General features: G+C 40.5%; 1 protein-coding gene across 1 annotated transcript in view; it reads left to right on the top strand.

Annotated features, from left to right (window-relative positions):
* Positions 1-13,860, top strand: part of Pdia3 (protein disulfide isomerase family A member 3) — a 22,545-nt gene extending 8,685 nt beyond the window's left edge. The window contains exons 3-13 of the mRNA XM_057780600.1: positions 1,239-1,356; positions 3,441-3,548; positions 6,393-6,522; positions 8,571-8,687; positions 8,776-8,901; positions 9,930-10,112; positions 10,424-10,532; positions 11,256-11,384; positions 12,438-12,517; positions 12,883-12,940; positions 13,520-13,860. Coding sequence (XP_057636583.1) covers positions 1,239-1,356; positions 3,441-3,548; positions 6,393-6,522; positions 8,571-8,687; positions 8,776-8,901; positions 9,930-10,112; positions 10,424-10,532; positions 11,256-11,384; positions 12,438-12,517; positions 12,883-12,940; positions 13,520-13,633 — 1,272 coding nt within the window. The 3' untranslated portion in view covers positions 13,634-13,860. The remainder of the gene's footprint in view (positions 1-1,238; positions 1,357-3,440; positions 3,549-6,392; positions 6,523-8,570; positions 8,688-8,775; positions 8,902-9,929; positions 10,113-10,423; positions 10,533-11,255; positions 11,385-12,437; positions 12,518-12,882; positions 12,941-13,519) is intronic.

The raw sequence follows: 13,860 nt of genomic DNA, 5'->3' as shown, positions 1-13,860 counted from the left end.
TAATTAGTAAATTTTGCCATTCTGAAGTAATAAGCTCACAGGTGTCCGACTTTAAAAGCCTTGTCTTGTTTTGTTTTTCTGAGATAGGGTTTCTCTATGTTGCTTTGGCTGTCCTGAAGATTGCCCTTTAGACCAAGGTGGTCTTCAACTCACAGAGATCCACTTGCCTCCGCCTCCTGAGTGCTGGGATTAAAGGCATATATCACTACCTGGATATATATTAAAAGTATTTAAAACTGGCAGGCAGTGGTGGCGCACGCCTTTAATCCCAGCACTTGGGAGGCAGAGGCAGGCGGATCTCTGTGAGTTCGAGGCCAGCCTGGTCTACAAGAGCTAGTTCCAGGACAGGAACCAAAAGCTACAGAGAAACCCTGTCTCGAAAATCAAAACAAAACAAAAAAAAAAGTATTTAAAACTATATTAAATCTAGATGTTAAGCAACTGTCCTAGCAAAAACATCATGTTATAATTTTTGTTTCTTGTGACTGGGGAATAAAGTTATTTAGGAGGCTGTAAACTGTGGGGTTTTTTTTTTTAATTTTTAATTTTTTTTTTTTTTTTTGGTTTTTCGAGACAGGGTTTCCCTGTAGTTTTTAGAGCCTATCCTGGAACTAGCTCTTGTAGACCAGGCTGGCCTCGAACTCACAGAGATCCGCCTGCCTCTGCCTCCTGAGTGTTGGGATTAAAGGCGTGCACCACCACTGCCTGGCTGTATTAATTTTCTGAACCCCATTTTACCCATTTCAGTACATAAGGATCAAACCTCAGAATTGTGTAAAGGTTAATCTGTTTCCTGTGGTTTTAAACCAATTGTTTGCTTTTATGTAACAATTATTGATGCATTTGCCAATAGACAACTTATTTGTAAAATCAAATTATACCCTGTCCCGGCTAAAAGTGGGCATGCCAAGCACATGCATTTGGTAATGAATGTTACTGAAGTAAATCACTATTGAGTGTTAGAGCACTGGATTTGATCTGCAGCATGAAAAGGAAGGAGGGCATTATTGAAATAAATATATTAATTTTAGAGTTTGCATATGAAGCCAAGAAGCATCTTAGGCAGTTCAGATCTAGTTAGGTAGCACTAATGCATCTTTAAGGTCTAATGACCTATGGGAAGTGTGCCAAGAAGTATTGATCCTCTATGGGGATAGCCAGTCGTAATATTTTGGGACTATGAGATCTTGCAGCAGGTGCTTAGATAACAAAATAACTCTTGTTTTGTCTACTCTTAGGTGGACTGCACTGCCAACACAAATACCTGTAATAAGTATGGAGTCAGTGGCTACCCAACCCTTAAAATATTTAGAGATGGTGAAGAAGCTGGTGCTTATGATGGGCCTAGGACTGCCGGTAAGGATCTGAATTGCCTGAAACCCAGGCTAGGCTTAAACTTCTTTCTTCATTTTTATATTTTCAAGACAGGGTTTCACTGTGTAGCTCTGGCTGCCCTGGAACTTAACTATGTAATCCCTGATGGCTTTGAATTTGCAGCGATGAGCCTGCCTCTGCCTCCCAAGTCCTGGAATTAAAGTCATGTACCACTTTTACATGGCTTAGGTTTAAATTCGTGATCCTTTTGCCTCAGTTTTACAAGTAATGGCATTATAGGCATATGCCATCTTCCTTCCTTGGATTATCTTCTGGAAATTGAATTAATGTTTTGTTAAGGTTTTAGGATAGCTGGGGCTGTTACACAGAGAAACTCTAACTTGAAAAAAATAAAGAAAAAAGGCCTCAGCATACTTAACAGTCATAAAAGTTGTTCATTTTAGAGGTCATTGTAGGTGAAAAAAGGTTTTCTGTCTAAATGACTTGATTATAAAGTAATATATAGAAAATACTTGATAAACTCAACTAAGCATGTTTTCATTTGATAAGTGTTATCAATTTTATATACTCTGTAAGATTCTCTCTTGAGATAGTTGGTGTTCCTATGCAGAACAGTGGTCTTTTTCTGTTATTTGGGTTCTGGTTGATGGAAGGTGAAAGACAGTCATCACTACATGTGGACTATAGATAGTGAGTGGTAAAGTATTTGACTAATAACATGTAAAGTGTTAGGTTTAGTCCCCTGTGCAGCAAAGAAAACTGTCTTGTGCTCATTACAATGGCTACTACTGTTTCTTTATTTAAAAAAATAAAAAATAAAGGTCTGGGTAGTGGGGCATAAACTGGCCTGGAAGATAGCGTAGTAGAGAAAGACTCTCTTGTTTATACCATGATTGAGATAGCCTTAGGCTGGACCAGCAGCATTCACAAAAGAGCATACACACGTCTTGGTGAGGATTTAGAGACATGGGAACCATTGTATGCTGTTGATGGGGATGAAAAGTAATAGAGCTACTGTGGAAGATGATGTGATGATTCCTCCAAAAATTTAAAGCAGCGCTTACCACTGGGTGTGGTGGTGCACAGCTTTAATCCCAGGATTTGGGAAGCAGAGGCAGGTAGATCTCTGTGAGTTTGAGGCCAACCTGGTCTACAAAATGAGTTCCAGGACAGCCAGGGCTACACAGAGAAACCCTGTCTCAAAAAAAGGGGTGGGGTGGGGAGGGGGTAAATCTTGTAGGAAAACAGCTTAACAAATATAAATTCCTGTACTCTTTGACTGTGGATCTTGCAGCTAAGGTTGTTTATCATGGAATTTTTTGAAAAAAGAAAAGATTAAAAATAAATGTCTGACAGTTGTGTGGATTAAATTAATCACAGTATGTAAATTTTTTAAAAAGCACTTATAACCAAGGATTGAAAGGCTGTCAGGATGGGTCAGTGGTATACCCACTGCCCACCATAACAATCCCCAGAACCCACATGGTAGAAGAACCACATTCTGCAAGATTTCCTCTTAAAGGGGGGAGGGTGTGATAGAGGTAGCACAGCTCATTATGAATTCGGCACAAATTATTTCTATATACTATGTTAAATAACCAAAACTATTTGAGTTGGGCATAGTGGTACATCCTTATAGTCTTAGCACTTGGAAGGATTCGGGGAGAAGACAGGAGGTCAAAGCAAGCCTCTGCTCTACAACCTCGACTAAGAGTAGTTTTATGGGAGGGAAAGACAGGCAGACATCTGTGAGCTTAGAACACCACCCCATCCCACCCTGCCTTCCGAAAAAGATGTATGTTGGAGTATGTAGTGCCGTTTTGAAAGATAAAAGAATGTAATTTTGTGTGTGTGTGTGTGTGTGCTTGCGTGCTTGCTTTAGAAGGATATACCAATTGCTTCTTGGCCTTTTTGGCTAAAATCAGGTAGAAGGATACACAAACTGAGGTTAAACTTTTTTGTATAGAAAAGAAATTGAATGGTTTAGGGATAGGATTGGGGAAAAACTTCAATGAAAATATATATTGTTTTATTTTTATGAATTTTGAATCATTCCAATCCTCACCTTCTCAAATTATGTGTCAATGTGATTTTTGTCTTCTAAGATGGAATTGTCAGCCACTTGAAGAAGCAAGCAGGACCAGCTTCAGTTCCTCTCAGGTCTGAGGAAGAATTTAAGAAGTTCATTAGTGATAAAGATGCTTCAGTGGTAGGTAAGTAGCAGGTGTTTGATATGCCACAACATTGATTGGATGTTAAAAACTTCCATGTTTGGGAAAGCCACAAGTTAAAGCAGATTAGGCAAGCTTGAAGCGGTTAAAAGGTAACTGATAGAACCGAATCAGAAACTGTAACAGGGCAAGAAAATGGTGTCTGTTTGTATTCTTAGACCATAATAGGAGTGTCATTGGCTTACCTCCCACCCCTACCCCACAGTGCTGGAAATTTAACCTGTCTCCTCACTCCTGCTAGGCAAGTACTCCACTACTGAGCTGTATATTCCTAGTCTGTTCCTTCATTAACTCTGAGAGCTAAGTCTTTTTTTTTTTTTTTTTTTTTTAAAGATTTATTTATTTCTTATGTATACAAGATTCTGCCTCCATGTATGCCCAAATGTCAGAAGAGGGCGCCAGACCTCATTACAGATGGTTGTGAGCCACCATGTGGTTGCTGGGAATTGAACTCAGAACCTCTGGAAGAGCAGCCAGTGCTCTTAACCACTGAGCCATCTCTCCAGCCCTGAGAGCTAAGTCTTTAGCAGGGTAATTAAACTAAAATGAGGTTTAAGGCAAGGGGATACAAGTAAATAGTCCATTTCCATCTCTGTGTTCAATTTTTATAAGAAACTTTGTGGTTATTGGTCAAGTTTCTATTGCTATAAATTCCTGAGGCTGGGTCATGCAAAAGGAAAGAGATTAGTCTTATAGTTGAGGATGTTCAAAACATTGGCATAGAAATTTCTAAATTCTAGTGTAGGTCTCCTAGGTTGCATGTCATGGAAGGAATGCATGCAACAAGGAGAGATTTTATTGTGGGCAGGAAGCCAGGAGGTGCCAGGCTTACCAGTGCACCCAATTGAAAGAAATTTTGTGGGTGTGTATGTGTAATACACTGAAGTTAAAACCTTGATCCCAGGCAGGCATGGTAGCATACATCTTTAATCCCAGCACTCAGGAGGCAGAGGCTGGGTCTACCAACTTGGTCTACTACAGAGTGAGTTCCAGGACAGTCAGGGCTGCACAGAGAAACTCTGTTTTGAGAAAACCCTTGGCCTCAAATGTGCTAGGCAATTGTTCTGTTGCTGAATTACACACGCTAGCCCTTTAGTTTATGTTTAGGTGTGACATATAACATACTTGGGTTTAAACTAAATTTAGTGGCATATGGTTTTATTTTATTTGTTCATTTGTTTTTTCCAGATAGGGTTTCACTGTAGTTTTAGAGCCCGTCCTGGAACTAGCTCTTGTAGACTAGGCTGAGGGATATGGCTTTAATCTCAGCTTTCAGGAGGTAGAGACAGGCAGATCTCTTGTTCTAGGTCAACCAGGGAACCACAGTGAAAACAGACCTTGTCAAAAAAAAAAAAACAAAACAAAACATGCTAGATGGGGGTGGGGGAGTAGTGGCTCACCGCCTTAAATCCCAGCACTCAGGAGGCATAAACAGACAGATCTCTGTGAGTTTGAGGGCAGCCTGGTCTACAGAGGAAGTTCCAGGACAGGCTCCAAAGCTACACAGAAGCCCTGTTTCAAAAAACAAACCACACACAGAAATACTTATATTTAAATCTGTAACTGATAATTGCATTTGTTAGTCTCCTAAACAAAATATAAAGCTTATTCTCTGTAGAAGTAGGTATTTTACCATTTAAATTTGGCTCATCTTGATTTAGCTAATTCTATGTTGCAAAGAATTAACTATGTGTGCTAGAAAAATGGCTTAGTGGTTAGAGGACTTGCTGCTTGTTCAGAGAGTTTGAGTTCTGTTCCCAGCACACACATTCGGTGATTAACAATACCTGTAATTCTAGCTTCCATCTGGTCTCCTCAAGTACCTGCACCAGATGAGTCATTCACTCACACGAAAATAGATTTATTTATTTGTGTATTTATTTTTTGTTGTTTTCCAATACAAGGTTTGACTGTCTAGCTCCAGCTGTCATGGAACTTGCTTTGTAGACCAGGCTAGCCTCAAACTCACAGAGATTCACCTGCCTTTACCTCTGCCTCCCAAGTGCTGAGGTTAAAGTCATGCACCATCACCGCCCGGCTTCTTTTTTTCTTTTTTTTTTTTTTCTTTTTCTTTTTTTCTTTTTTTTTTTTTTTTGGTTTTTCGAGACAGGGTTTCTCTGTAGCTTTGGAGCCTGTCCTGGAACTAGCTCTTGTAGACCAGGCTGGCCTCGAACTCCCAGAGATCCACCTGCCTCTGCCTCCCGAGTGCTGGGATTAAAGGCGTGCGCCACCACCGCCCGGCGCTTTTTTTCTTAATAATTAACCTTTTATTGATCTATTTAATGTGTTTGAGTATTTTGCTCCCATGTATGTATAGGCACCACATGTGTGTTTGCAATCCAAAGAGTATCGTAAGCCACATGTCTGAACTCTGACCTTTAGTCAGGGTGGAGCAGGACTCACATCTGTGGGCCCCCACAAGAGAGGTCAGAAGGCATTATGTTATCTGGAAGCAGATGGTTGTTGAGCCACTGTTTAGGTGCTGGGAACTGAACCTAGGTCCTTTGGAAGAACGGCTGGTGCGCTTAACCACTGAGCTTCTTCCCCCATTGTTTTCATCTAACACCTGAAGTAATTCTTAAAACTCTTAAGAGGTGAGGAAGTTTGCCCAGATCTGTTCTGGAGAAATTGAAGGAAGACTTCAGTCTACCAAATCCTCTCCCTTTCGAGGAGGAAGTCTTAGTGTAAGTGTTATGTCAGATGTCAGAAGCAGCCTGGTCTTAACCTAAAGTACTTTATCCATAACAGACTGAAGGCTTGAACACTAGAAGAATAATGTAAGTTATGGCACTTGGTTACTCTTTGTGTTTGACATTTCCTATACAGGTTTTTTTAGGGATTTATTCAGTGATGGGCACTCCGAGTTCCTAAAAGCAGCCAGCAACTTGAGAGATAACTACCGATTTGCGCACACCAACGTTGAGTCTCTGGTGAAGGAGTATGATGATAATGGAGAGTAAGTGACTGAATTGCATTCTCTTATCGCTTACTGTGAATTTTGGGATCTATGCCTTTTGTGTTGTTACTTAGCTTGTGTTTTGTTTGCAAGAAGTTAATGAGCCCTTCTAGCATAAGTAAGCTCAGTTTAGAAAACTGTTGCCTATAAAAGGAGACAGCATATAAGCAAATATATGTAGAAGTGTTGTATTGCACATTTGCTGTAGAAATATATAAAAGGGGGAGTTTTTTCCCTTTTTGTGGCCTGGGGAAGGTATTAGAAAAGCTATAAGCTGGGCGGTGGTGGCGCACGCCTTTAATCCCAGCACTCGGGAGGCAGAGGCAGGCGGATCTCTTTGAGTTCAAGGCCAGCCTGGTCTACAAGAGCTAGTTCCAGGGCAGGAACCCAGGAACCAAAAAAGCTACGGAGAAACCCTGTCTCGAAAAATCCGAAAAAAAAAAAAAAAGCTATAGGGCCAGGTGGTGAGTGACGTGCCTCTAATCCCAGCACTTGGGAGGCAACTCTTGAGGTCAAGGACAGCAAAGGCTACACAGAGAAACCCTGCTGGAAAAACCAAAGGAAAGAAAAGGCTGTATGGGTTGGAGAAATGGTTCAGTGGGTAAGAACTAGTACTGCTAGTTTAGTTTGAAGCGCCCATATCAGGTAGTTTATAACTACCGATTTCAGGGGTTCTGACAGATGTTCTTCTGGCTTCTTTGGGAACCCACATGGGCATGTCACCAAAAAAAAAAGGCTTCATGGAAGGAGGTGGTTCACTTTTTCTTGAGAAAGGGTCTTGGATTGTAGGTGAAGCTGGACTTGAACTTGTAGCACTCTTTCTTGTCTCTGGACCATGCCCAGAGAGGTGATTCTTAGTAGATAAGATTTTCCCAGTAGAGTATGACAATTAGGTTGAGAATTGTAGATAAGCGCTCAAAAGAGACCTCATCAGTAAAGTGCTTGCCATGCATCCACATAAAAAGCCTAAGTGTGTTGGTGTGTGCCTGTTTTTTGTTTTGTTTTTTGTTGTTGTTGTTGTTTCGAGACAGGGTTCTCTGTGTGACATTCCTGGCTGTCCTGGAACCCACGTTATAGACCACACTGGCCTCAAACTCACTGAGATTCATCTGCCTCCTAAGTGCTGGGATTAAAGGCATGCACTGCCTGACACACCTGTTTTGTTTTTAAATTTAGTATTTTGAGACAGGGTTTCTCTGTGTAGTCCTGACCTGGAATTCTCTCTGTAGATTAGGCTGGCATTGAGCTCAAGAGATAGCCTCTGCTGCTTAGTGCTAGGGTTAAAGGCATAGACCACAAAACAACAGCGAAATAGAAAAGGCTCTAACAACTTTTATTGTCAAGTTTATTGCCAACAGTTTAAATACAAATGGATGATCTTGGTACCACAGATTAGGCAACATAACATTCTCTCCAGCACTAAAGGTGTTTTATCACCTTAATTTTGGGTGTGATCAGTGGGTATTAAGGATTTACATCCTGTAATTTATTCTAATAAATGGCTAGAATAATTTTAGTTTAATTCTGTTTTAGTTCTGTGATTCTAATTTTAGTTCTCACTACTGATTTTAAAGACCAAGTATCAATCTAATCCTTGTAGACTTCGAGTGGTTTTGTTGTGTTTTGTTTTGTTTTATCAGTTCAAAATGGGGAGATTACAGGTGTGTCACAATGCCTGTCTTGTCTCAGTTTTTTCTTTTTTGATACAGGGTAGCCCTGGTTGATGTAGACCAGGCAGGCCCCACGGAGATCCACCTGCCTCTGCTTTCTGATTTTAATTTCTGGTATTAAAGGTATCTGAGCTTTATTATTTGTTTGTTTATTTGTGAGACAGGGTTTCTCTGTAGCTTTGGAGCCTGTCCTGGAACTAGCTCTTGTAGACCAGGCTGGCCTCGAACTCACAGATTCACCTGCCTCTGCCTCCCGAGTGCTGGGATTAAAGGCGTGAGCCACCACTGCCCGGGCAGGTATCTGAGCTTTAAATGGAGTATAACAAAGAACTCTGCTATCTGATGCTAAGACACCTTGTTGTTGTTGTTTTCTTTAAGGGGGATCACTTTATTTCGTCCTTCACATCTTGCTAACAAGTTTGAAGACAAAACTGTGGCATATACTGAACAGAAAATGACCAGTGGCAAGATTAAAAGGTTTATCCAGGACAGCATGTGAGTGCCGCTTTCCTTGTTGCTGTTACTTTAATATTTCCATGATACAGCCAGAAAGTGACAAAGCTAATGGATTATTTCATTGCAGTTTTGGCATCTGTCCTCATATGACAGAAGACAATAAAGATTTGATACAGGGCAAGGACTTACTTACTGCCTACTATGATGTGGACTATGAAAAGAATGCTAAAGGTTCCAACTATTGGAGAAACAGGTAATAAAAACCATGTTTTCCCTTTATGTAGACATGTTACCCGTTACATGAACAGTTCCAGTTATCTTGTTACCCTGGGGTGTAAGATTAGATGAGAATGGAAAGGTGATGTGGCTTAGTTGGTACAGTGGTTGCCTAGCAGCACAAAGCCCTGGGTTCTGCTTTCCTACCATGTGCTTCCTGGGAATCAAACTCAGATTATCAGACTGAGCCATCTCACCCGTTCCGGCAACACATTTAAAAAAGAGAAAAATAAACAAAACAACTGGGTGCAATAGCACAGGACTGTAGTCCACGCGTTTAGGAGATAGAGACAGGACAGTTAAGTTTAAGTTATCCATACTACATACTGAACTTTTGACTAGTCTGGACAGCCTACGATTCTGTCTTTAAGAGAAAAGGGGGAAAGTGGAAAGGAGCACACAGCTCCAAAAACTGCATTTAAAGCCATAGGACAACTAACATACACTATGGATGTGAATTCTGTGTTCTTTACTGTACTACACTGACTCCAGGGTATATATTGAAAGGTGTGAGCCTGATCAGTACAGTAAACTTAAAACATTGTTCCCACTTCTTAATAAATTTTCTGGGTGTGTTTCAACCTTATAAATGTTCTTTTCAGGTCAGTTTTTATTCATACAATAGATTTTACAGTTAATAGTGTAGGAAAATTCCTATCAAATGGGTTAGGTGCCACCACCTCTTAAGAGGGAAGGCTACTAAGTCACAAAATCGTAACATGATCAGTGCCTGGTATTATAAGTTCAAGCTAATTCCAGAAGACTGAATAGATGAATCTAGAACTCTTTGCTTTCTAGCTTCCTGCTTCTTAGTTTCAAAGACTTAGCCTGGCATAAGTGATACACACCTTTAATCCAAGCACTGTGTGAGCTTGAGATCAGCCTGCTCTGCATGCTCCAGGACTGCTAGGACTATAGAGATGCCTGTCTCTTAGTTTGGGAAAAACTGCTTCATCACACTGTTTTAGTCATGGTACTAATATTTCTCTTACTTATTTCTCACAGGGTGATGATGGTGGCAAAGAAATTCCTTGATGCTGGACACAAACTGAACTTTGCTGTAGCAAGCCGTAAAACCTTTAGCCATGAGCTGTCTGACTTTGGTTTGGAAAGCACTACTGGAGAGGTTCCTGTTGTGGCTATCAGAACTGCTAAAGGAGAGAAGTTTGTCATGCAAGAAGAGTTCTCGTAAGTTATTATTTGGCATTGAATTCAACTCAAAATCATTAAAGCCTAAACACTGAGAACTTAGAAAGAGTAACATTGAGGTAGGGAGAAGTCTCCAGGCTTCCCATCATAGGTATATTAAAGATTGTAATTTCTGCAGACTAACGAAAGTGTAGCAGCTTGGAATTCTTACATAATGCCACCTCATTAGAAGTAGTGGGTAGAAGCTGGGCAATGGTGGTATGCTGTTGTAATTCCAGCATGTGCTTGGGTAGTGGAAGCAGGAGAAAAGAATCATGAGTTCCCGTAAGAACCTCTCTTTGCATTTGCAGGCGGGATGGCAAGGCTCTTGAGCGGTTCCTGCAGGATTATTTTGATGGAAACCTAAAGAGATACCTGAAGTCTGAGCCTATCCCAGAGACCAACGATGGGCCTGTCAAGGTGTGTTCCTATCTTCAGTAGTCTCTTCCTAAATCTTAATGTTGATAGACCTGACCAAAAACCTTACAGACATTTCTTTAATTTGTTTTTGATTTGATGTTTGTTTTTAATACTGGGACTCAAACCCATATTAAGTAAGTATTCTACCACTGAGCTACATCTCCAGCTAAGAACCATTACAGGTCCAAGAGATGATTCCATGTGGAAAACACTTAATGCAAGGGACCAGTTTGATCCCTTGATCCCACATAGCAGTGGAAAGTGGAAGGAGAAAAGAGAATAAACTATAAAGTCCTTTTCTATAATATATACACACAATGAGTAAAGATTTTTTTTGTGGGTGTTTTTTAATGTGCATTGGTATTTTGTTTGCATGTATGTCTGTAAGGGTGTCAGATCCCTGACTGTAGCTACAGATAGTTCTGAGCTAGGAATTGAATCCAGGTCCTCTGGAAGAGCAATCAATGCTCTCAACCACTGAGCCATCTCTCCCGCCCCATAAGTAAAGTTTTTTAAAAGAAAGAAAACCATTAGGTATCATTTGTTTTTATTTCCTGTGGCTTCCTAAACATAGTTTGATGGGGTTAGATGTGAGGATAAATTGGTTAATGGGACATAACAACACGTTTACGGGTGTATAAATTTTGTAATGCAAGTTGAGGTGAATTGCTTGTGGATTTGTTTTTCAGCTTTCTTATGACTAGAGAATCTTCTGTGTTCTAGGTTGTGGTAGCAGAAAATTTTGATGACATAGTGAATAATGAAGATAAGGATGTGCTGATTGAATTTTATGCTCCTTGGTGTGGTCACTGTAAGAATCTGGAACCCAAATATAAAGAACTAGGAGAAAAAGTAAGTCTGAACCCTCTATGAATACAAGATTAAGCTGGAAGTTTATATGTATTTTAAGCATAGACGTAACTAGTTCCTAAGTACTGGTATATTCTTTCCCAGCTATTGTTTACATGTTTGCTCTTGACTGCCCCCTAGCCTATAAAGAAGTTAACAGATAGCCAGCTTAACACAAATCAGGCTCATTCTACAGCATGGTTACAAATGTCTGGGATCATCTGGATTTTGGTGATGTTTCTGAATTTGTATAGTCCTCCATTTAAAAAAAAAAAAAACTTGGTGGTTTTCTTTGTAATGTAATCCAAGCCAGGTAAATTTAAAGGTGGCTGCTTTTCACACTGTTCTTTTGAAGGAGGCAAGCAGGTCTCTCTGCCTCTCTCTTTCTCTCTTCCTTCCCCTTTACTCTTCTCTCAATAAACTCAATAACTTTACACCAAAAAGAAAGAAAGAAAGAGAGAAAGAGAGAGAAAGAAAAGAAAGATGGAATTTAAAGGTGGCTATGTGTAGTCTTAGAGTTTTGTTTTGAGACAGGGTCTAATTGTATAGTCCAGGAGCAGCCTGAGCATGTGCTCAGCCTCCTACATGGAAGGACTAGTCCTGGCCTTACATACAGTCTTCTGCAAGAACCAGCTCATAAGAGAGAAGCTAGGAGGTTAGGAAGTAAGTCTGTGTTCTTCTCACAATTCTCTAAGTCATAAATCAGTAAGTACCTGATACTGAAAGCTTCACCAGGCTTGCTTCAAACTCTGAGATCCATCTGCTTTTGGCCCCCAAATGTAGGATGAAAGGCATGGGCCGCTAGGCCTGGTTTGGTATCAAGTATTTTGAATGATGTTGTGACTACAACTTTGGCTAGCCTGGAACTCGTGACGGTGCTGTTTCTGTGTCCAGGTGTAGAAGGAGTGTGCAGGAATGTGCGTGTGTATTTGAGGCCAGATTCACACTTTTAGCGCAGACCTTTCTGGGATTTGTGGTAATACCTGTGCCTTAGCATTTTCAGTACAGATGAAGTTCTTTGTTGTTGACGTTTCTTCTTTTCATTTGTATTAACAGCTCAGCAAAGACCCAAATATTGTTATAGCCAAGATGGATGCCACAGCCAACGATGTGCCTTCTCCATATGAAGTCAAAGGGTATGTTGATGAAAAGGTGTTTGTATTTAGAGGTGGAATTTACTTGGTTGCCTAGGCTGGCCTCTCAAACTCCTGAATTCAGATTAACCCAGCTTCAGCCACTTGAGTAGCCACCATAAACCATTTCCTTGCTGGCTATATTTGGGGGGGGGTGAATTTCTTAGGTTTCTGCCATTGGTGACCCCAACATGACTCCCTCAGAATTTTGAGAGCGATTGAGTATAATTAGGCACTCATGGAAAGCAACATTAGATCAGATTAGAAACCACAAAGAAAAGGGGTCCTTAGAACACTATTGGACAGGTATGGTAGGATCACTCAGACTTGAAATTGGTGAACTGGTTTTTTTTTTCTCTTTTTCCTAGTTTTCCTACCATCTACTTCTCACCAGCCAACAAGAAGCTAAATCCAAAGAAGTATGAAGTAAGTGAATTGTCCCATTTCCTTGAAATATGCACCCCCCTTTTTTTTCTCCCCCAGACAGGGTTTTGGAGCCTGTCCTGGAACTAGCTCAGTAGACCAGGCTGACCTCGAACTCCCCCTGCCTCTACCTCTGTCTCCCAAGTGCTGGGAGCAAAGACATGTGCCAACACTGCCTGGCCATGCTTTTATTTATTTATTTATTTATTTATTTATTTATTTATTATGATTTGTTTATTTTTATGTGCATTGATATTTTGCCTCTAAGGGTGTTGGACATCTGGAACTGGCATTATATACAGTTGTGAGCTGCCATGTAGGTGGTGGGGATTGAACCTGGGTCCTCTGGAAAAGCAGTCAGTGCGCTTAACCATTAAGCCATCTCTTCAGCCCCCATGCCTAGTTGTTTTATTGGCCTATTTATTTACATTTTATTTGTGGCAGTAGATATGTATGTGAAAATCAGAGGACAGCTTTGAGGAGTTCTACCATTTGGGATCTGGGAGTCAAATTCCAATAAGCCATCCAACTGGCCCTTAATTAGAGTTCTTTAAAAAATTAAAATAACCTTTCTTTTTTCAGGGTGGCCGTGAATTAAATGATTTTATTAGCTATCTACAACGAGAAGCTACAAATCCTCCTATAATTCAAGAGGAAAAACCCAAAAAGAAGAAGAAGGCACAAGAGGACCTCTAAAGCAACAGCCAAATGCACCACTTTGTAAAAGGACTCTGACACCAGAGATGGCAGAACTATAGGAGAGGACAGAATGGATATACTCTGAATCCTGCTCAATTTTCTCTAAACTGTTTCTTAGCTGCACTGTTTATGAAAATACCAGGACCAGTTTATGTTTGTGGTTTGGGGAGAAAATTATTTGTGTTGGGAAGAATGTTGTGGGGGTGGGAGGGGGAATTGAGTTG

Source organism: Chionomys nivalis, chromosome 9 (assembly GCF_950005125.1).
Source record: "Chionomys nivalis chromosome 9, mChiNiv1.1, whole genome shotgun sequence".
NCBI classification, from domain to species: domain Eukaryota; kingdom Metazoa; phylum Chordata; class Mammalia; order Rodentia; family Cricetidae; genus Chionomys; species Chionomys nivalis.
This window is presented reverse-complemented; position numbering and strand designations above follow the sequence as displayed.